Consider the following 24,139-nt stretch of genomic DNA (forward strand, 5'->3'; position numbering starts at 1 on the left):
TTCAATAAGTATGTGCAATATCTACAGTCAAGAATTAAATTAACAATGTCCCGTCCATTAACATTTGACAAATTCAGACAAAAAATCTCATCATTTATCCTATTTTAGTGAGTCCAATACAAAGTTTATATATAATATGCAAAACTCCAGTCAAATGTAAAATATTTAAAACTAGTAGTTCCTTTTTTAAAGTAGATTCAATAATCTACCTTTTTATCGTATCCATATTCTCTCTTTTTTCTTTTCTGAGTAGATTTAAAAATCTAACTTATATCTTCTCATCTCTATATCTTCTCTTTTTTCTTTTTAGAGTAGATTCAATAATCCACCATTTTATCCTATTATTTCTATATCTTTTTTTCAGAGTAGATTCAATGATCTACCTCACATCTATATCCTTTATTTTTTCTTTTTTCTTTTTTTTTTTTTTTTGGTTTTTGGAGACAGGGTTTCTCTGTGTAGCTTTGTGTCTTTCCTGGAACTCACTTGGTAGCCCAGGCTGGCCTCGAACTCACAGAGATCCGCCTGGCTCTGCCTCCCGAGTGCTGGGATTAAAGTCGTGTGCCAAAACTGCCTGGCTTTCTTTCTTTTCTTTCTTTCTTTCTTTTTTTCTTTCTTTCTTTCTTTCTTTCTTTCTTTCTTTCTTTCTTTCTTTCTTTCTATCTTTAAACCAAGAATCCTGAATCTAATCTCTTTTGTTTAGCTTTTCTTTTCCCCTGACCATTAACAATTAATAAGAGCCCCACACCTTGGTGGTCACAGGATGCACCCTACCTGCTCTGAACCCCACTGGCAGATGAGATCCAGAGACAAGAAGATGACTGGTCCCTATCTGATGTGGACCAGGCCATCACACCCTCCAGGCAACTTTGGGCTGTGAGCTTTAGAGAAACCTGAGCACTGGGGGCTTCTGGCTCCTTGGCTACAATGGGCAGGATTCCCTCACCTTTGACTAGAAGACTCTCACATGGAGAGTGGCTGTGCTCTCCACCCAGCAGACCAAGCCCTTCTGGGAGATGTGTGCACCCAGAGATGATCAAGTTAAGACTTACTTGAAGGACATATGTCCTGCTCAGCTCCAGAGATACCTAGCTTCCTTGAGGAACTTTCTGCTAGATATAGGTACTAACTGTCACCAGGGTTGGTTCATAGCACCTAGGGGAATATTCCTGTGGCCAAGAGGCTCCTTCCCAAGGTACTTGTGGGAGTCCATGGGGTTAGTGTCAATACAACTTTTCGTGAAGTGAGTATTTGGTACAATGTGTGGGGGGGGTCTCTGGTACTCTCTGAGAAGGTGGCAGGCAAGCTCTTGAGGTGGTAACAATGGGAGAGGTATGTATGAAAACAAGCAATGAGAAAGGGAAGCAAAAGTAGTATCCCTTACACCAGGGAGGTAGAGAGGAGCCATGATGGGTGTGGGGACCAAGTGAAAGGGGAAGTGGGGGAGGCTTTGCAGAAGGTAAGTGTCTGGACAAGTGTGGACAAGGAGTTAGTAGACTCAAGGACATTGTTTCAAATTTACTCTGGGTTTACCGAACATGTTGTGGTATGCTCACACTCCATTGTCCAAATTCTACTACAGTTGGAATAAGAATGTTAAGAATGTTGGGTTTTGTTTGTTTTTTTCCCAATTTAATTTCTTATTGATTGTTTTTTGGGATTTCATATTATGATCTTGATATCACTCATCTCTCTTCTATCCCTTCCCTTCTGCCCTCTACCCTTCAACCTCCTCACCTAGATAAAACAAAATAGAATTCAAAAGGAAAGAAAAGAACAATCTCATCATGGAATCTAGTGTGACACAGTGACTCACATTAGTCTACATATCTTACTTGAAAGCGTTCATTGCAATGAGTTACTGATCTGGTTTCAAGATTTCTGGGTTTGCTACACCATTGACACCGGGTGCTCACTAGGGCTCCTTTTGGATATCCTGTTGTTGTCCTGTGTCATGGAGATCCTAAAACTTTGGGTCTGTAGGGCTGGCCCTTTCACACGCTCCCACAGATCATAGAAGGGGTGGATGATGAGATGGGCCAACTCATAGCCCTGGGTCTGGGCCTGGGTGATTGCTGGTTTGCTCAGCCTGCCAGATCTTTCTCATCTGGGACACCAGGGTTTCCTCTCCAGCTCCAACCTGGCTAGCTCACCCTATGTAGTAGTAAGCAGAAATGGGCCAGGCCTGTTGTCCATCTCATGTCTTCCAAGCTGGCTTGCCAACACCACCACCACCAGGGCCAGCTCTACTATGTTGCCTAGGAGAGGTGTAGGGACCACTCTTTCAAGTGCTGCAGCCACGGAGGGGCAGGGCCAGCTCTTGTACTCTCATGACCCAGGAGCCAGCCCTCTCGCCTGCCGCAGGCAGCAAGGGTTGAGGAGTGAGGGGAAGCATCTCTTCTCTGCCCACACTGCACTATGACAGGCTAGTACTGGGGCCATCTCTCCAACACTCATGCCCTCAGAGCTGGCACACCAGACCCCCACCAAGAGGGGAGCTCTACTGTGTTGACCAGGCAAGGTGCAGGGCCTGCTCTCCTGAGTGCTGCAGCCAGAGAGAAGTGTCACGCCAGTGCACTGGTCCTCATGACCTCAGGGACAGCTCTCCAACCTGCCACAGGCTGCCTAGTTCATGATGCCTAGGTGAGGTGCAGGGACCTGCTCTCTCCAGTGCTACAGCTGGTGTGTTTAGGACCAGTTCTCTTACTGTTGCAGCCAGTGAGGGGTGGGTCACACTCTGGGCAACCCTCTCCTCTCTGCTTTGATGGTAATAGGAACCACAGATATGACCATGACTGCAGCTGGGCCATGGGCACAGACGTGGCCCTTGCAGGCAGCTCAGGCCCAGATATCACCATGGCCCTGGGTGGTAAGCAGGTCACTGACCTCTGTATACTCCTCAATCCTTTCTGGATCTGCCTCCATTCATAGGACATGAACCATTCTCTCTCTCTCTCTTTCATACCCCACCATATATTTGGCCACTATAATAGAGCCTATCCATTCAGGTCGGCTCCAAATCCCATCATGAGTCCTAACTTTCAGATGCTACAGGTTTCTTCAGTGGAATTCCCATCTTATATACTCTTTAGATTTTTCACTGTGGTTGTAGGGACTGGATGCACAGCCCCATGCAAGCTCTCTCTCTTAGCTCCAGCTCCTTATTTCTTCGGATCAATACTCCAGTAAAATTCTTTGTCCTTTCATGTATTTCATATGTTTTTTGCTACTTTCTTTATATACACACTTGATCTTTTCAAAGGATTTTTCTGGAACTATGGAAATGATCCTGTAATGTTGTTATCTGCTTTTTACTCTTTTTTTTAGTGGCCCACCACCCAGCTCCCAAATAAATTCACACATGCAGGTTTATTATTACTTATGAATGCCTGGCCTTAGCTTGGCTTAGTTTCTAATCAGCTTTCCTTATCTTAAATTATCCCATCTACCTTTTGCCCCAGGGCTTTTCCCGTTCTCTTACTTCTGTAAATCTTACTCTTACATCCTGGCTTGTTGGCTGTGTAGCTGGGTGGCTGGCCCTTCATGTCCTCCTATTTTCTGGCTTGCTTTCCATCCCCCTTTCCAGATTTCTCCCTCTATATGTTCTCTCTGCCTGCCAGTTCTGCCTATCCTTTCTCCTGCTCTCTACTGGCCATTCAGTTCTTTATTAGACCATCAGGTGTTTTAGACAGGCACAGTAACACAGCTTCACAGAGTTAAACAAATGCAACATAAACAAAAGTAACACACCTTAAAACATTCTAGTACAATCCTGTGATTTTTTTTGTCTGTAAGCCCGTGACTAGGCTTTATAATATTTGTTAACTTACATATGCTAAACCATTCCTGTGTCTCTGTAATAAAGTCAACTTGATCATTGTGGAGGATGTTCATGATATATGCCTGTATTTTGTTTTCAAGTATTTTATTGAGGATTTTGCATGAGAGTTCAATAGGGATACTGGTCCGTGATTTGGGAATTTTGCTGTGTATTTACTTGGTTTGTGTATGAGACTGATACACAAACTATACACTGGCATAGACCAAGTTTGAGAATGCTCTTTATGTGTCTTTTTTTTTAATTTAAGAAGAATTGGCTCTAGATGTTCTTTAAAAATACAGTAGAATTTGCTGTGAATCCATATGGGCCTGGACTGTTTTTTTGTGTGTGTTTGTTCATTTGCTTTTTTCAGAAGGATTATCATTACTTTTTTATCTCCCCTTTATTATGGTTATATTTAGGCTATTGATCACTTCATGGTTCGACTTTGGTGGTTTGACTCAATCTAGAAATGTACCCCTTTTTTTAGATTTTTCAACATCATGGAGTAGAGATTTTTTGAAGTAGTCCCTTATATTACTTTGAATCACATAGTATAGTCCTTTGTCCAATCAGTTTTACTAGCACATGTTTATTGCAATAAGTCATGGATCTGCTTCAAAGCCTCTGGTTTCTGGTACACCTTCATCACTGCAGCCCCACTGAAACTCCCCTGGGATATCCTGCAGCAGCTCTGAGATCCCGCGAGTAGCTTTCCACAGGACCAGTCACTTCAGGAGCTCCAGCAGGTCCTAGAATGGGCAGATGTTAGGGTGGGCCAACCCAAGGGCCAGCTGTGGGTCTGGGTTATACCTGAACTGGGCAGTCTGGGCCACAGGGGCCACCCACCTCAGGTGTGGGAGAGAAGCCAGGTCTACTATTTAAGTATTTATAGCTCTGAAGGGAAAGGCATCCCAGCTTTCAGAAGCCAGGCTATACCTATGGCTGTGGTCTGATAGTGGATGGTTTACCCACAGGAATGTAGCAATCCTGGTCTTCTCCCAGAGAGCCTTTACAGCTCATCTCTACTCCACTCTACTAAGAGAGCTTCCCTGTAGAGATGTCCCTTGCTTCTCTGCTCAAGTGAAAATTGCTACTTCTCTGCCACACTCTGCTGGGGGAACCCCTCCCCTCAAGAAATATAGCAGTTTGTGCCTGCTCCTGCAAAAATTGTTACTTCTCTGTGCATCTCCACCCCAGTGAAAGAAGACCTTCACCTAAAACTCATTCAAGAGATTTATTGGGAGGGAGGAATCCAGGCGAGTGGCTGCCTCTGCCAAGGTGGAAAAAGGCAAACTCCCAAGGAACAGGCACTGGGCCTATACAGGGCTTCTTGGCGGCAGAGTTTATGCACAGTGAAGATTTTCAGGGTGGGAATTGATCAGATTTCAATCATGCATCTTGGACAAGCTCAGAGATTGGCTGATTTCATGCTCAGGGGTTGGTTGGTTTCATGCTCAGCTGATCAGGGGCAGAGAATGTTTCTTTGGCTCTGGTTCAGGGACAAAGTGTGTTTCTTTCACTGGCTCTTCTTAACCTTCTGGCTCTGTTTTTAGGGCTAAGGTGTGTTTCTTTCACTGGTTCTGGTTTTTGGCTCTGGTTTCAGGGTTAGGGTGTGTTTCTTTGTCTGGCCCTTTTACCCTATAGCCTATGCCCATTACATTAAAGTCATTTCTCCCTCAACTGCGGTGAGCGGTGAGGCCATCTCTCCCAGGTGTGGAGCCAGTTCTCCCGTGAGGGTTGGGACCAGCTCTCTTGCTCAGTGTCCAGTGAGGGGCAGGGCCAGTTTTCCCAGGCCCACCAATGGCAGGGACAGCTCAGCCTGACCTTCTGATTTTATCACCCATAGGTTCCTATGCCCCCTGAAATCCTACAGGCCACAGACATCAACACCAACCCCAGGCACAGCTGGACCATGGACCCAGACATGATCCTCAGCAGCAGCCATGTCTGGATGTCACCATTGCCCCAGGTGGCAGTGCAGTCCACTCAGATTGACATGGCCCCAGCAACACTGTGGCCCTCAGACAAAAACATGTCCCCAGAACTCAGGTATCTGCATGGATTTCCTTGGTAACAGGAGCATTGAACATTAACACAAACCCTTGCTGCAGTGGGGCCACACTCATGACATGGCCTTCAGAAGCAGCTCTGGCTGGGACATCACCATTACATTAGTAGCACCACAGGCCACTCAGATCTGCACGGTACCAGTTGCAGCACAGATTGTTCTTGGGCACCAACAAGGTCCTGGTCAGCTGATCAGACCCAAGGTAACCACATAGACCAGTTGCAACAGGAGCCACATGTAGCTAGAGATTTCCTGTCTGGCCCACAGTCAGGACAAATCTCTCTCACCTGCCAGTCCCACAGCCACTCAGACCCGACCAAGTAAACACAGAGACTTATATTGCTTACAAACTGTGTGGCCATGGCAGGCTTCTTGCTAACTGTTCTTACAGCTTAAATTAATCCATTTCCATTAATCTATACCTTGCCACATGGCTCGAGGCTTACTGGCATCTTCACATGCTGTTTCTCATCGTGGCAGCTGGCAGTGTCTCTCTGACTCAGCCTTCCACTTCCCAGCTCTATTCTCCTCCTTGTCCCACCTATACTTCCTGCCTAGCCACTGGCCAATCAGTAATTTATTTATTGACCAATCAGCAACACATTTGCCATACAGAACATCCCACAGCACTTCCCCCATTTTTTTTTTCAAAAAGGAAGGTTTTAACCTTAACAAAGTAAAATTACATATAATTTGGGAATTTGGGCGTACCTTCTCTTACTACTTCCTACTGGATGGGGGCGCTGTATCTTATGGGAACTCAAAGAAAATTTTAGGATTATGGAATAGTCCATGAGGGTGTATCGTCTGAGCCAGTTGCCTTCAAACCATTTTGGATGTTGGATCATCTCGGCCATGGTGTCATCGGAGACCTTTCAGGGGGTCTTGGCTGGTCAAACCTGATGTATCTTAATCTGGAACAAATCCATAGCCTCTGGCTTTCTGTGGGAACAAAAGCAGAGACTCTTTTCCAAAGCAGCATATCCTTATATCCAAATTTTGAAGTCAAGGTACCTTTAAAATATACATTTTGTCATAACTCAACAGCTTTTACAATCAAATGTTTTTCTGCAGTTAAAAATCCCAAAGACAACACAATCCAGATTCTCTGTGTGATAGTCATCTCCACATGGCTTATTTTTTATATTAATTTTACTGTCTCTTTAAAGACTTTATTTTTTAAAACTATGTATTTGTTTCTATAACTGTATATATCATCTTTTTTGTCTCTTTCAAGCCTACGTATCTTTTACACACATTGTAAACTATTACATCTGAATCTGTCTTATTGTGAATCTATTGCTTTAAACTGCAGCAGCTGTGGCTGCTGGCTCTGCCCACCTCAGTTTCCCAACATGACAGTGGTTTACCACCAGCTCTGGGGGCTATCGTGGGTCTATGCTTTTATCCAAGCAGCGTGTAGCCCAGAAACCTCTTTTTTTTTTTTTTTGTACTAGCAAAGTCTAAATCCACCATGCAGCTTAATATGCCACCTGCAGAGGCCTCATTCCTGCCATACTGCAGGTCGATCGCGCACATGCTAGGAACCCACAAATAGCTCAAACCGGCAGCTGCTGCTCATTTGAGAGAGACAATTAAGAAGTTGTTTTTAGCTCCGTTTTAGAATCTTTTTTGTCAGATTTTAGGTGGAAACTCTTGCCACCACGTTGGACGCCATTTGTAGCTAGAGATTTCCTGTCTGGCCCACAGTCAGGACAAATCTCTCTCACCTGCCAGTCCCACAGCCCCTCAGACCCGACCAAGTAAACACAGAGATTTACATTGGTTACAAACTGTATGGCCGTGGCAGGCTTCTTGCTAACTGTTCTTACAGCTTAAATTAATCCATTTCCATTAATCTATACCTTGCCACATGGCTCGTGGCTTACCGGCATCTTCACATGCTGTTTCTCATCCTGGCGGCTGGCAGTGTCTCTCTGACTCAGCCTTCCACTTCCCAGCTCTATTCTCCTCCTTGTCCCGCCTACACTTCCTGCCTAGCCAATGGCCAATCAGTGTTTTATTTATTGACCAGTCAACAACACATTTGCCATACAGAACATCCCACAGCAGCCACAGACATTGGATCAAACCCTGGCTGCTGGAGGGCCACAGACACACACACGACTCTCAGGCCCAGATAACACCAGGGCCGTGGCTGGCAGCAGAAGACACCCAGAGCACCATGGCTTCGTGGTGCCAAGGCTGTCAGACACCAGAAGGCCATTTTACATCTCTCTACTACAATCTCTCCTTCTCTCACTCTCTTCACTCCTTTTCTCTTCCACGCTCTAACAAAACACTCCTCTTGGCTTCTCACACTCACACAGCAGCACAGTACAGTCTGAGCTCAGTTCCTCAAGGCAGAGCTGACTGTGAAAACCATCAACTTGTTAATTGTGTCATCTTTCTCTTCCTCTCTCAGGAACCCATACTCTGCACTATGACCTCATGGCCTTGTCTCTGGAGGCGTCAAAGAAGTCCCAATTCAGAGCCCAGGGATACATTGACAATGAGCTCTTCCTGCGCTATGATGGCTACAGGAGAAGAGAAGAGCTCTGGGGGCCTAGGATCAAGGGACATAGAGGAGCTGAGATCTGGACAAGAGAGACTGAGGACATGCAGGAGAAGGAGGAGCAACTCAGGAGGATGCTGACTGAGGTCATGACCCAGAAGGGCCAGCGTGGAGGTGAGTAGGCCGAGACAGAAGCACACAATTCAATTCTGGTCTCTAAAGTCAGGGTTGGGGGTTGGACACAGCTGGGATGAGTGATTAAACTAGTGATGCTTCTGTGAGGGATGCAGGACCCGAATCCTGAGAGGTCACAGGATGTGCCCAACTCACCTTAAGACCAGAGGGAAATAAGGTCCTTAAAAAATAAGGTGACAAGTCTCTGCCTGGTATGGCCAGGCATTCACACCCTTCAGGCAACTTTTGGCTGTGAAACCCAAGGAAACAACACTGGAGGCTTCTGGCGCTTGGGCTATGATGGGCAAGACTTCCTCACCTTTGACCAGAAGAGCCAAACATGGAAAGTGGCCGTGCCTTCAGCACACTCATCCAAGACCTTCTGGGAGAGGCATGGCCCCAGTGTGGAACAAGTTAAGACTTTTCTGAATGGCATATGTCCTGACCGTCTCCAGAGATATTTGATTTATTTGGGGAGAGAATTGATGGATACAGGTACTGACTATGGGTGCGCGGGTCCATTCACTGAGTCTGACTGCATCTTGCCACAGTGCTTATGAGGTGCTGGGTTCTCAATAAATTAGACAAGCATCACATAGTCTAAGGTGACACTCAGATAGAGTGTGAGTGATCTCCTCCAGAGCCTCTGTTGTGCACCTTAAGTGGGGAAGCTCAGGTGTCTCTGACATGAGTGCATAGTTATAAGTCCCCAGATGTCAGTAATCTTAGATTTCACTTAGTTGCCCCCACTTTCTGTCCAGTGGCTCTTTGGCCCATCAGTGCCTATAACTTCTTCTACATCACACGCTGGATCAGCTGGCCTCTAACAGTGAAATCTTCTTGTCCTCTCAAGTTCTCCAGATAGATGCGGACTGACACCCACAGAGTATCAGGAGCCTAAGGAGCTGTTTGTGAATGTCATACACTCATTTGACCACAGGTGGCCTGACTCTTAGGGAGAGGAGGCAGGAGGCAAATGTCCACAGGGGGACACTTCATAATAACTGGTTTGTTTCTGCCCTCAGATTCTCACCAGGAAAGGATTTTTAGATCCTCATCCTCACTGAGCTCTGCCCTGTCTTTCAGCAGGTCTACAAGTGATAACTGTGACCCACCACAGTTCTACAATGTGGTGGCACACTCTGACCTGCTTTGTTTGTTTGTTTGTTTGTTTGTTTGTTTGTTTGTTTGTTTTTGTTTGTTTGAGACAGGATTTCTCTGTCCTGGAACTCACTTTGTAGACCAGGCTGGCCTCGAACTCACAGAGATACACCTGCCTCTGCCTCCCAAGTGCTAGGATTAAAGGCATGCACCAACACCCCCCCTCCTTTGCTGACTTTTATAGGCACTAGGTTACACATGGTACACATACATTCTTGGAGACAAAATATTTATATACATAAAATAAACTAATCTAAAATATTTAAAAGATCAAGTTTCATATTTTTATTTGGCTTTATTTTATTATTATTTTCTTTATGCAGAGTCTCATAATGCCTCTCACCCGCACTCACCCACTGCCTGCCTCTTCCTTTCTAGTGTTATGATAATGGACCTGTCTGAGATCTGAAGTGTGAGGTTTAAAGCTTTAGATAAATCTTGTAACAGAAAATAGAGGTTGTCCTGGGATATTAGTGGAGGAAGAAAGATACTGGTCATCAGTTTTTGGATAAATCCAGGAACAAACAATCATGGCCACAGTCAGCTGACTGTACTTGGAGAGTCCCTCACCTGTCCCCTAGAGACTGCGGAGCTGGCTTTGTCCTAGAGAAGAGGCACAGCCCACCACGGTCTGATCTGTGGCCCCTATAAACACTGAGCCTCTGTCCTCTCAGTGCCTGTTGTTCATCTGTGACCTGTGCTGGAAAGAGGGACTGCTGACCCGTGACAGCAGGGACACCATGTCCTCTCATCATCAGCATGTAAAGAAGGGACTGACTCTCAAGAGCATCAAGGGCCAGTGGAGCTGAGCCCCAGCCTCCCACAGTCCTATAGCCACTGAGAGCTGTGCCATCCAGTGGGCGCCGGGCAGTGAATGTGAACAAGACGATTCTTCTGGGCGACACTCCATTCAGAGATTGAAAGGTCCTCATCTTAACTGACCCGCTTTATCATCTCTCAGGTTCCCCAAACATGACAGTGACCAGCAAAGTGCACAAACTGGGCAAGATCACCCTGACATGCTGGGCTTTTAATCTGAATCCTGCTGTGGCCACCCTGGCCTGGCTTCAGCATGGGAAGCCGGCACAGCAGCATACCTTTGGGCCTGGGACCATCCTGCCCAGCGGAGATGGGACCTACCAGACCTGGGTGTCTGTTTGGGTTCTTCCTGGACAGGAACCACACTTCACCTGCCGTCTGAGACACCGCAGCAAGAACATTGAGGTCCCTACACTCCTTGGTGAGAAAATAGGGCAAGCATCCCTCCTAAGAGGGTGGGAGGCATGGTCAGGAAGCCCCTGTGGAGTACAATCACTCAGCTTTTGTTGTGACTTCCAGAACCTCAAACCGGGAAAACTGGTGGAGCCACCAGCTCAGTTTCTGCTCTTGTGGCTTCTGCTTTTCCTGCCATGTTGGTATTTCTAGGCCAGGCCTAGAGCAGCAAGAACACACAGGACAGCAAGAGACCAGGTGAGCATCCCTGCAGGGTGTGAAAGAGGGTGACAGGCCTTTTCTTCTCTTTGTAAATTGTACAGGTAGAAAGGTAGTCACATAAGCGACTTTTTGCCCCACTGGTGAAGGGAAGGACCCCAGGACCTGTTAACCTTTCCGGCTCTTGGGAGGCAGTGCCCCTGGTGGATGTACGGTGCTGCTTCCCATGTGTTCTTAGATACATTGGAAACACAGGGACAGAAAAGCAGGCAGGACACCCACAGCAAAGTCCAGATTGTGGCAAACCACAAATGTTCCCGTCTCTTCACCAAATATGTAGAAAGCAAAGAGCCAAACAATACAGAGGGAGACCTGGTAGCCCAAAAGATGACTGAGAGGCAGGCAATTCACCCGATGATGATGAGGTCTATTGCAATTAGCATCTTGATTCAAACATGGAAACTTCTCCTCAAAAGATATTCATGAATCATCTGGTTGAGACAGTGTATGTATACATAAATACAGACATTTAAAGATTTTGAGGATATTTTAATCTCTGTGGTGTCTTTAAGTCCGTATTAATAATCAAATGGATCTTTAAGATCCAATACAGGACTTCTGGTCTATCTTCTAGGTTGAACTACTCTCTTTCTACCTTCAGCCATACCAGCCTAAAATGATCACAACAAAATTTGTTGAATGTTAATACTCCTTCACAATAAAAGGAAGTAAGCCGGATTGCCGTGGCACATGTCTTTAATCCCAGCACTCAGGAGGCAGAGCCAGGCAGATCTCTGTGAGTTCAAGGCCAGCCTGGTCTACAGAGCGAGTTCCAGGACAGGAACCAAAACTACATGGGGAAACTCTGACTCAAAAAACCAAAAAAAAAAAAAAAAAGGAGGTGAGCTGGCCCCCCAACTAATTTTATTTTAAAAATAATAAAGGGAGATCGACATATACTACTATAGTGGTTTTAAAAATAAAATTGCTATAAAGATAAGGAGATAATGTATAAAAAACTATAAAAATATAAAAATTATTTAATGCATAAAGATTGATGTATAAAGATTATATGGATAAATGGCTTCAGAATGGGAAACTAAATGGCTTTTATAAGTTACAAAAGTCGAGTAAGTTCTCTAATGTATTTAAGGATCAGACTTGAAAAACGATATATATGATATTAGTTTCTAAGTTCTAAGATTAACAATTACTAAAAACTGTCTGTAAAGTATGTCCAATCAAGGTGGGGGTGGGGTCGGGAATCAGGTGGGGTGGTTTGGGGGAGAGTACTGAAAGAACCAATGGGGAAGGGGGTATTTCAGGGTCAGTAGAAACCTGGTGCAAAGGAAATTCCCAGGAATCTGCAAGGATGACCCCAGCTAACATTCCCGGCAATAGTGGATACCTACACTGAATTGGCAACTTCCTGTGACCAGGCAAGACTTCCAGTGGAGGTATCTGGATCCCAACTGAACTACATAACCTCTGACTTACATTGTGTTCTGACTATGTAATGTGCTGAGGTAAGGGTGACATAGAGATTCTGGGAGTGGCCAACCAATGCCTGGTCCAGCCTCAGACCCATGCCAAGAGAATGGGTCACCCCTGACACTGCCTAGAGATAGGACCCAGAGGCTGGATGGCCCAGAGACCTAGGATATAACCAAACATTACTGTAGAAAAAAATATCAAAATAATGATGCCTAGTGATACTCTGCTATACTCATGCCTAGCCCAATAGTCATCAGAGAGGCTTCATCCAGCAACTGGTAGAAACAGATGCAGAGACCCATAGTCAAACACTAGGCAGAGCTCAGGGAATCCTGCTGAAGAGAGGCAGGAAGGATTGCAGGATACAGAGAGGTCAAGGACAACATAAGAAAACCACAGAATTAACTAACCTGGGCTCATTGGAGCTCACAGAAACTGAGCAAACAACCAGGGAGCCTGTATGGGACTGACCTGGGCCCTCTGCATAGATGTGACAGTTGTTTTGTTTGGTCTTCTTATGGGACTCCTAGCAGTGGGAACAGGGCCTGTCTCTGACCCTTTTGCTGGCTTTTGGAAACCTGCTGCTCATATTAGGTCACCTTGCCCAACCTTAATACAAGGTGAAGTGCTTAGTCTTACTCTAACTTGATATGTTGTTGAAAGGGAGAAATTAGCAGCCATCTTAAAAGATGTTCCTTCCCCTACCCCCTTCTTCCTCCAAAGGTATTTGCTGACCAACCTTTTTTTTTTAATTGACCAAAAGTTTAACTCGAAAGAGAGTGTAGGAATGCAGCAATAAATCTGAATGTGTCAACAAAAATAGGACATAGGGAATAAAAATGTATGTCTCTATAGACACCCTGAACCCTGTTAGCAATTAGTAACCTTATGTCTCTACCTCGTCCCTAGCCGCCGAGATATGTAACATTCTGCATGTGAACCTTTCTTATATAAACCCCTTAAAGTGAGTGCTCGGGACCTTCCCTCTTTTCACCTACTGTAAAGTGGTGTTGGGAAGGTCCCTGCCTAGGCCGGAATATAGGAAACCTATTGTTCTTACATTGGAAGTCGGCTCCTTGGCGGTCTTGTTGGAGGGGAGGGGGCTCACGCATGGGCATTACACTGTGTTTTGTCATTATCCCCTGTCCTTTTCTGAATAGAAATGGAGGAGGAGAGGATCCACTGGGGGACACAAAAAGTGATTCGGGAGGGAATGGGAGGAGAGGAGAGAGTGGAAACTCCAGTCCCAATGTAGAATTAATTAATTAATTTTTTAAAAATGACTGTAATGTAAGTCAAATCAAGGTTTATTTTTAAATATCTGGCTTTTAAAACATTAGATGACATTTATAAGTATCAGAGTGACGTAATTGGTCTTCTTCAGTGGTTCTCAACCTGTGGGTCATGACCTCTTTGGGGGTCACATATCAGACATCCTGCATATCAGATATTTTCTATTATTTATTTATTGTTTTTTTTCAAGACAGGGTTTCTCTATGATGTTCTGGTGCCTGTCCTAGATCTCACTCTGAAGACCAGGCTGGCCTTGAACTCAAAGAGATCCACCTGGCTCTGCCTCCTGAGTGCTGGGATTAAAGGCGTGCACCACCACCACCCAGCTCAGATATTTTCATTGTGATTCATAGCAATGTGATTCATAGTCATTACAATATGAGGAACTGTATTAAATGGTTACAGCATTGGGAAGGCTGAGAACCACTGTTCTAGATGTTTCCCATGTGGGGCCTGCACTGTTCTCTCTAACTATATTGGGATATATCCACCACTCCTATTTATTATTGGTGTACAGATGTGTCCCTCTGATCTGAGTGACCTGTTAGGCCTATGGCTTTGAGATCTACTAGGGGTTGGATATATTTTTTTAGACATTACCAATTCATTCATCACTTGAGTTTTCCAATCTCTAATTACCCACAGGTTACCCCATTGGACGAACATTTCCCAGTTTGCAGTGAGAGTCTGGTGACCTGGTTCGAGAGTGGAATTCCCCCTTGGTGTGCTCCTGGGCTCTAAAGAACTCTGTGCCTCTGAATGAACAACCTGAGGTACTGGTCAACTGGCTGACTTGTCCTGAAGATGCCCATGGGATCTGGATGAAGACAACTTTCTAGGACCCCTGCATCGCCTACACCCTATTATAGCGTCTCCTGAGGGAAAGGTTCTGCCAGAGCTTTGGTGGTTAGCCACAGCCCCAGGCAGTGGGAACATTGATGGGACATTTGGAGAGAATGAGAAATTACGACATGGACATAATTTTATCATTGGAGTCACTGCCTGTGTTAACCCTTCATGTGTGTTACTGACTGGGGGTTCCTCTATGTAAGAGGGTGGGGAACACTTCAAAATGACCTCTATCAATTGTATCCCCTCTATCAATTGTAAACACCACCTCCACCCCGTGCTCCTAGTCAGAGCCTCTCTTGCTTCCACAGCCTCCCTTAGTTATGGCTCCTGTGCACCTTGATGAGACACCATGTGATTTTGAAGGACGGATTCTCAGGGAGCTACATTAGGCTCTTTCTAGAGAAAGGAAGGTTTTGAAAAGCCCAGGAATATGAAAAACCGTACGCCTATAGCCTATCTGTGTATTCTGTGGCTGCTAACTGTCTCAGAGCAAGCTACCTGAGCCTTTCTCCTACACTCTCCCAGATGCAGAGAAGTAGTTCGAACAGACCCCATGGCTATGTAAACATCTTGAACTAACACCCTGTAACCAGAGGTTGTCAATTCTGACTCTGAGGGTGACTCAAGTCAGTTGTAAATCTTAACCCCTGCACCTCCCAGAGGATTAGCAGCTGTAAATCCTGACCTCCAGAGTAATCTCCAATGGCTATAAATTCCTATGGGATGACTCATCCCTAACGGGCTTGAAGGCCAGCCGGCCCAAACCAGTAAAAAAGATACTTTCTGAGAGCCAACCTGGGTCTGCCTAAGGGCCTTGCAACAGCAGCTGAGACATGATATGGAGATGACCTGGACCAATGAGAGGCAGCCACGTCACACCAGCTGATGCATAGTCATCAGACCTCCCCCCAGGGTGGGGTGGAGGGTATATAAGGCTTGCCTCTTCCTGTATAAACTGAACTTGTTGTTTCAACATTCTCCCAGGGTCTGTGTCGTTGACTCTTTGCTTGCTTGGCCCCCCTCCTCCAAAAAGGAGCAACAGCACAGGACCCTGCCACAAATTCTGACCCCAGAAATGCACTCCCTACCCTATGGTCTTCTACTATAAAAAGACATATGCAGTCATTTCTCAGGGTCACAGAGCCAAATAACTGTCTGTGGCCCTAGCTAGTTAGAAGTTTTTGTACCCCACGGTGATGGAATAAAGTTGCTTCTGTAAGGATTCTGTATGTGCGCAGCTCGGGGATGGGGTGGGGGTAGGGGGGTGGGGTCTCATCTGGCACCTCATTACATCATCAGCGGGCGACTGCGTCCTAGCCTAAAAACCGGACGTGCACCCCTACGCGCTCTTTCCGTCTCTGTCTCTCTCTGTGTGTCTCTCTCTGCTCTCAGTCTCTCTCTGTCTCTCTCTTTCTCTGCATCTCTCTCTCTGTCCTATCCCCTCTTCTCTCTAATAAAGCCCATTCTAACTGGTAACCATGGCTCATGACTCTTCCACTGCCGACCAAACCAGAGCCATTTACCCTTCAGCTTCTCCTCATCTAATTTTGGCCGCCTCATCCTCAATATTTGCACGATTCCCAGACCCAGCAGTTTTTAGGTGTATTTTAAGTAACATTTCTGCAGTAGTCACTGTTAGAGCTTCTGCAGCTACTTCCACAGTGGCCCTGACCCCACAAGTGCACATTGCCCATTTTATTAATCAGTTTGCTTTAATACTTCTGTGGCTTTGGCAACACAAGAATGTATAGGCACTACAAGTATGCCTAGTGCCCACAGAAGCTACAACAGGGCATTGGATCCCCTGGAAATGGAATTACAGATTGGATATGAGATGGAATGGGTGAACTGGGTCTTCTACAAGAGCAGTCAGTTTTTTTAACCACTGAGCCATCTCTCCAGTACTCCCAGGTAGATGTTTTCAGAGGCAGATCTGACTGGTAGAAGGTAGAGAGCAAGAACTTCCTGGAACTCTGGCTGGAAGGGACAGGTATGTTTGGCAGATCTGGGTTAGGGATATGGGATGCTAACTTTCTCCATATGAGATCATTGTTACTAATACTCAGGATCTAAGGCCCATCCCTGAAAGGGATACTTCTCTAAAGGACAAGATGAGCAATAGATGCTAAAGATGGGGGAGATCAGTGACACCTTGAGCATAGAGAGCCCTGTGTTAGATGCAGGATCTATTGGAAGTGACAAAGCAAAGCCCTCTCCTTCACGTTCCAGGAGGAGAGACAGATGGCATGTCAGAAAACATGATTTCCTGTCTAGTACATGAGCTGAGGAGTCCTGGAATTCTGCAGAAATTCTCCAGAAGCAAGTGATTTAGTTCTAGAGTCAAATCTAACTGTCTATTGGTTTTCACATCCTGGACAATACGTCCCCTTGAGCTGCAGATGACCAAGATTAACGTCTCTGAAAAACAGGTCCTCCCAGATCCACAGACACCTGAAAAGGCCTCCAGGGTGGAGACATGGGACACTTGGCTGCAGACAGATGGCTGGTGTTAGTATTCTGACCCACCCATTGGGGACCCACTCAGCATCCTCCTGACACCATCCTATGTTCCGTTTAAGACAGAATTCCTTCCCCTTTGCTCTCTCTCTCCCCCCCTCTCTCCAGAGGTAGTGCACACCTCTCTCTCTTTCTCTCTCTCCCTCCCTCTTTCTATCTCTCTCTCCTTTCTCCTTCCCTCCATTCCCTCTACCCTCCCTCCAAATAAACTTGCCACATGGACGACAAGTCTGCTGTGCGAGTAACTTTCCGCTGTCCACCACCCTGCATGGCATGTCTCACCCACCGCGGGGCACCTTGGTCTAAAACCTGCCAAGGCCTCCCACACACCGTATCATTACAGCTAGCTAGTGCTTCATATCTGCCACCTGTGACCTGTGTGAGCCTGGTGTTTGCTGTGTCTCAGGTTCCCAGTCACAGCACACATGTCGAATGAATGTTGCAATGTCTATAATGTAGCCTTAAACATGAGCAAGGACCTGAAACTAGGACAGAACAGCGGTCCACATCAGCAGCATCTGTTACTATTTGCCTGCAGGAGAGAACCCACTACACTTAATCCCCAAGGACATACAGTCATCCTGGGGACCTATATCCTCTATTCCTCCCTGCTTATGGACCATGACATTCCTGTGACGTGTCAAAAGCCCATCAGAACAGTTGGCTACGGACCTGAGAGCCTATGCAGCTGTGCTCTCCATGTTGAGACTCGGGACATGCTCAGGTGGCCTCGCCCAACTGTGACTCTCATGGCAGTGCACTGGCTGGATCCACGAGCTAGAAGATTCAGACAGCTGATAAATCGTTCTTCTGTGTTAGCTCTAACAGGTCAGATTCCAAGCCTCCTCACACTCCCCCAGCTCACCTGGAGTCAGGATTTTGGAACAATGACCTGGAGCCAGGACTTCCTGGTGGTCAGTGCCCCCTCTAGTAAGATTCCATAGTTCCCTCAGCCAGACCCTCCCTGAGTCCCCAGGTTTTCTTAGGGCTACATTTATGGTGAGACCCAGACAATCTGGGCTTGTTCTGACTCTGACTGAGCTATCCCACCACAGCAGGGTGAATTCACATGAAACATTCTGATACTGCAGTTTGTCTACTCTGGCTGTGTCCTGCACTAACTTCAAGAACCCCAAAATACTGATGGGAGTAACAAGGAGGGCTGGGGGAGGGGGGACACTTAGATCTCCTTGGGAAGGGGAAATAGAATAGGTTTTGTGAGTGGATTAGATTGCAGCAATCAAAGTCCAGCAATCAAAAGCCCCCTTTGACTGTCCTAATTAACATGCCCAATTAAAGTCAAACACCTTATGCTAACACAGCATTTCCCCTTGCACCTTTATAAACCACCATTTGCCTATGGTCCATGTCTGTCTCCTCTCTATCCAGAGGCAGTCCTTTGTCCCCCTCTGGGACAAATACTCCATCCACCTCTCTCTTGTTCCCTTCCCCTTCTCCCTCATCCTCTGTCTCCTGTCTTTGTCTCTTGCTCCCTGCCCTCTGTCCCTCTGGGGCAAATACATCTCCTTTGTGCTGAGAACTTGGTCTTGGGGTGTCCTGAGCCAAGACCATTCCCTATACTGGTGCAGAGAATCAGACCAGCCTACAGGATCCCCTGCTAATGTGTCTAACACTTATCTCTTTCTGTAAATGCAGAATTCTTGTAAGCTCCAGGGAGTGGACTTGGACCCTCCTCACACCTCACATGGGTCAAATGGACTCCAGATAAGTACTGCCAATCAACAGCCTAAGTTTCCTCATTCTACTGCCTGTTCCTGAGGGTGGGATCTCCCTCACCTTTCCCTGGTCTTGGGACTCCCCTTCCCCAATTACCAGGACCTAAGAAAAAAAAATCCCCTAAACTCCTTAACTTTATCTTCTTCCAGCATCCTGTGAGGTCCAGGTGTCCCCTCAGAATCTGCATCCCAGAGAGTTTAAAAAATGACTGGCCCCAGGTGGTCCAACCTCACAGACTGCTTCCAGGAGGCCTGTACTTTCCGAGCACCAGATGGTAGCACAGAGCCTGGACAGTGAGTGAAACAGCCAGCTATCCCAGGACTTAGCCAGCACCCCAGCTTCCTCAGGCCCCCCAAAATGCCATCGCCACAGACGACAGGAAGCAGTCTAGAGAACACAGTGCCCCCCTTTCCGCCTCACCAGCCGCCCCTTCCTGTTTCCCCACATTTTTATGACAAAAGGGAGGAATGTTAGTTCCCACTGCTCAGTGTCCTGCCTGCACTGCCGAAGCAGTTACATCATCGCCTGTCACCATGCTCACCCCTAAAAGTGTCCACCAGGCACAGTTCTCTCGTTTGCTGGTTTTGTTTCTTGCTCCTCTTGCTCGCCTGTCTGTCTGTCTGTCTGCCTGCCTGCTTCTCTCATGCCCCGACTCCTAGACAGCTTTATACTCTTTCACTCTCCCTCTCCCCCAATAAACCTGTTGTGCTTGGTGGTGTTTACTTAGTGGCATACCTTGGCCACACACACACACACACACACACACACACACACACACACACACTCCCCCCCCCCCCCCCCCCCCGCCACACACACACACACTCCCTCCCCCCACCACACACACACACACACACATTCACCTCTTTTTCTTAATCCTTACACACACACACACACACACACACACACACACACACACACACACACTCACCCTTAGCCCAGTTCTCAGGCATTCAGACCTTCAGGCACCAGCCTTCTCCATCCAACAGTGGGGAACTGGTGAGTTTTCCCCTGAACTCCCTGCATTCCTACGGATCTGATAAGCACATTCCATTCAGTTAGGTGTGGTTGGCCAGTTGGGAAGGGCCAGAATCCGGAGCACTTCCCCCTCTGAGAGCCCTGCTGATAAGTACTGGATTCTTCCTCAGACCCTCTAGGGTCATTCTCTTAGTGATGGAACCTGGGTGACAACCCCTCCCTCCCAGAAATCCTGTTCTTGCCCTCTCAAGAGATATTGGGATGCCCGGTCTGGTCTCTCAACCTTGTTGCTAGAAACGTTTCCTCCACTCAAAAAGTTCATATCAACGGTGCCCTTAGGCACCCAGCAGTAACTTTGGTGCCTGAACATGCCTCTGCTTTCTCTTTTGTCCGCTCCAAGTCCTCTGTGTGACTCTGAACTTTTCTACACTCCATTGTAAGCTTTTGCATTGTTTCGTGTCCTATTTACCTCTCTGCCCACTGCAGGAATACAGACTGTCAGGCACTCTGTGCCCACCAGCTGCCACACTGCCATGGCCCTGGCCCCCTGCCATACAGCCCATGCTGCTGCAGAGCCAGTCTGTGCCCAGAGCTTCAGCCTTGGCCAGGATGCCGCAGGCCACACCCCTCAGGGCTGAGCTGCTGAAGCCACTGCTACCCTTCCCACTGCCCACAGCTGCCAAAGTCCCCACTTCCTTTCCGCCCTCCTGAGCTCCAATAAAGCTCCTACAACCCACCTCCTTCTACCCATCCATCTGCCACTGGCCACACTCACTCCGATGTCAGCCCCGCCCACTCTGCATGGCCCAGTTCAGCCTGGCCTGGTGAGGAGAAGTCAATGCTCACTGGAGAAGCAAAAAAAAAAAAAAAGGTCCCAAATCAGTTTTTCCAACACTCCTTAACGACGAGCAACCCAAACAAATCTATGTCTTCTCTCCTGTACTCCTAGAAACTGTAGCTTCCTTAGACCCATGGCTGGGGCACAAGGAGACCTTTTCCCCACTACCTCTCCCAAGAGCTGCCTGCTAAGTCTGGCAGCTCCCTTCAGGCCTTCTGGGCCTCTGCAATGTCCCTCTGGCCCCTCGGCTTCTTCCTGGAAGTCCTGCAGCTTCCTTAGGTCTGTGTCTGGGTTGCTATGACCCTCCCCCCAACACACGCTGTCACCCCCAAAAGCCCCCTCCTTTCAGCCCAATGCACCCTCCTGTCCTGAAGCCAAATGCCCTTGCCCATCCTCCCCCCAGCCATCTGGGCCCCACTTGCTCCCATAGGATCCCCACCCACAGCTGTTACCCTGCTACAGCGGAGGCCAGCAGCTGCCTATAATTTACGATCTTCTATCTCACGCCTCCCTCTGCCAAGGCCCTTGCCACTTTCCCACCTTAACCCTTTCCTGTCCTGACACTGCCTACAGACAAACTGAGTCACACCAAAAAAAAAAAAAACCAAAAAACCCAAAACCCTGCAATAGTCTGTAATGGTGAAAGTTTACCACATTTATGGTCTATGGTTTATTTTCATGCTGAAAGATTTCCAGTTAAATTTTCAACTCAAACATTAAGGATCAAATTTAGCAGGGATAAAGCTACAAGTCCTAATCTTATAGAAGTTGTATTAACTTCTTATAAACTGTCAAAGGTAATTAAAACATACAAGTTAATAATCAGTTACCTTGTAAATAATCAGATTCTTTAGTGTGTTCAGAACTACACTCATCGTTATGATTAATTACTAATATAAGCTTCGTTTACCCTCCTGTTGTGTTTTCAAGGTTAACCCTAAAATCAGGAATATGTAATAAATACTTAGTTCTCAAGCTCCTCAGAGATCTGCTGAATATGGCATTTAAATCTTCCACAATAAAAAGAGACCCCCTCCTAACAACAACAACAACAAAACAAACCAAAACAAAACAACAAAAAACCTTCATGGTCTCCAAAGAAAACAGATGGAACAGTACACCATTGGCTCCCCCTGGCCTGTGGTAACTCTAACCACTGGGAAAAACTGCCCCATGCCTCACCTGCTGCCAGGAACCTGCACAAACTGTGGACATTTTAGATTAACTGCTGCACCCGGCCTGGGCAAAGTCAGTCATTTTCCCGCGTTCTTCCTCTACCGGAAAAATTCCTCTGAGCTGGTCTGAGGGTTGAAGGCCACAGCACTGTGTGACGGCCAAAGACAACACGTGGTTCTTGTCTGACAGCTGAAGACCGACTGCTTCTACCTTCTGAACCACACGCCTCAAACGACTAAGTCTCTGCTGTATTAACTAATACAAAAACTATTTAAATTATACTTCCCAGTCAAAGTTATCCTTCTCAGATCTCTGGTGGCATGATGACTAACTATAGCTTTAAAAGCAGCGAACACCCAGCTGCCTGGTCAGTCCATTTCGTATGTACAGTTTACCCTCCTGGCAGGCTTCACACTAACAGAGATTAGAATTTCTAATGGTTGTGAGAGACAGACAAGTAAATTGTGTAGGGTCAGAGAAAATGAGTGATACAAGTCATACAGGTCTAAGGAGGTCATTTAAAATATGTATAGGTCTGATATTATGAGTCCAAGAAAATGTGTTAAGGTCTAAAGATATGAAAGCTTAAGAAAGTGATTCATGGGTCTGAGAAAGTAATTTAAGGCATATGAATAGTTGTTCCAGGTTTATTTTCTTATCTCTGTGCTACTGTTGGAGTCCCACTCACCATCACTCATGATCAGAATATACAACCAGCCCTCAGACCCCTCCACACTCCTCCTTTCAAAGATTTTTCTCCCCATTCCCTCAGGCCCTATCCCCTTACTAGGGGAAGATGTCCTCTCCAGAACCGACATAAATTTTGCCTTCTACCCCAACAACAACTACCAGGACACCCCTGCACCCCTCCTCTTCCTTTCCTCAGCCTCTCTATTGGCACTGTCCCACTCTCCAAAAACCCCAAAACCTTTCTTGCCCTCTGCCCACATCTTTAGTCAACCCCATTGTATGGGGTGCCACATCCCTTTCCCTTGCTGTTCATCATAAATCCCTCTCTATAGTACTCAAAGACCCTTCTGCCTATATCTCCAAACCCCAATACTCTCTACTCTTAACCAGCCTCTGCCTAGGCCACAAACCCATCATTTCTACCCCACACCTCCTCACCCTACAATACTTCCATACTAACAGTCTAAAAACCCAACCAAACCATCCACCTAGTTCAGGACCTTTGCTCCATTAATGCTGCTGTCATCCCTTTACACCCTTAAGTCTCTAACCATTATGCTATCCTCTCCATTTTCCCTGACATCACCACTCACTTTTCAGTCTTAAATCTTAAAGACACTTCCTCCTCTATACTCCTGGGTGTCCACTCCTAAGACCTTTTTTGCCTTCACATTAGATGGATCTTGATACTCAACAATCTCAGCAACCGACCTGTACTGTCCCTCCCCAGGGATTTGGAGACAATCCCTGACTGTTTCGGTGAGACTCTTAGTAAGAACCTGGCCTGCCGTCCCCATTTTTCCTGCCCCTGCTTCAGTATGTAGATGGCCTCCTCCTCCGACAGCCAATCTTACACAGTCCCACTCCTCAGTTACCTTGGCTCCAGGAGGTACTGGGTCACCCAAAACAAAACTCAACTCTCCTCCCCCCAAGTCACCTGTCTTGGATTCTCTCTCAACCCAACCCATATGCACTTCATTTTAAACAACTTTGCCCGTCTCTGCTCCTTATCTCTGCCCCCAACAAAATCTGAACTGCCTTTCTTTTTGGGGATGGCCAATTTCCTACACTTATAAGTCCCTGAATAATCAATCCTAGTACCTCCTCTATACTAAGCTGCTTCTGAAACTCCCCACTCCCACCCCCACCCTGCAAGAGCCTCTCTGTCAAATAACAAACAATTCCTTAAACGTAAAACATTCTCCTTTCTAGTCCATCACTCCACCTCCCAGATCTACGCAGATATTTCCATCTTTACACTTCCAAAATACATAATCACTTCCTGGGACCAACATTTGCCCCTATCAAAGCTCTAGACAACACTATCTGCAGCTGACCTCCTTGCTACACACTCTTGACGCAGCCTCTTTGCTCAGCTCCAAAGCTAACAAACCC

General features: G+C 46.6%; 1 protein-coding gene across 1 annotated transcript in view; it reads left to right on the forward strand.

The window, feature by feature from the left end:
- LOC128124057 (MHC class I-like protein MILL1) overlaps positions 1-13,921 on the forward strand; it is a 29,077-nt gene extending 15,156 nt beyond the window's left edge. The window contains exons 2-5 of the mRNA XM_052760292.1: positions 8,317-8,580; positions 8,803-9,075; positions 10,703-10,981; positions 13,827-13,921. Coding sequence (XP_052616252.1) covers positions 8,317-8,580; positions 8,803-9,075; positions 10,703-10,981; positions 13,827-13,921 — 911 coding nt within the window. The remainder of the gene's footprint in view (positions 1-8,316; positions 8,581-8,802; positions 9,076-10,702; positions 10,982-13,826) is intronic.
- The last annotated feature ends 10,218 nt before the right edge of the window (positions 13,922-24,139 follow it).

The sequence above is a fragment of the Peromyscus californicus genome, unplaced genomic scaffold (assembly GCF_007827085.1).
Source record: "Peromyscus californicus insignis strain IS unplaced genomic scaffold, ASM782708v3 Scaffold_4__1_contigs__length_199733344, whole genome shotgun sequence".
NCBI lineage: Eukaryota > Metazoa > Chordata > Mammalia > Rodentia > Cricetidae > Peromyscus > Peromyscus californicus.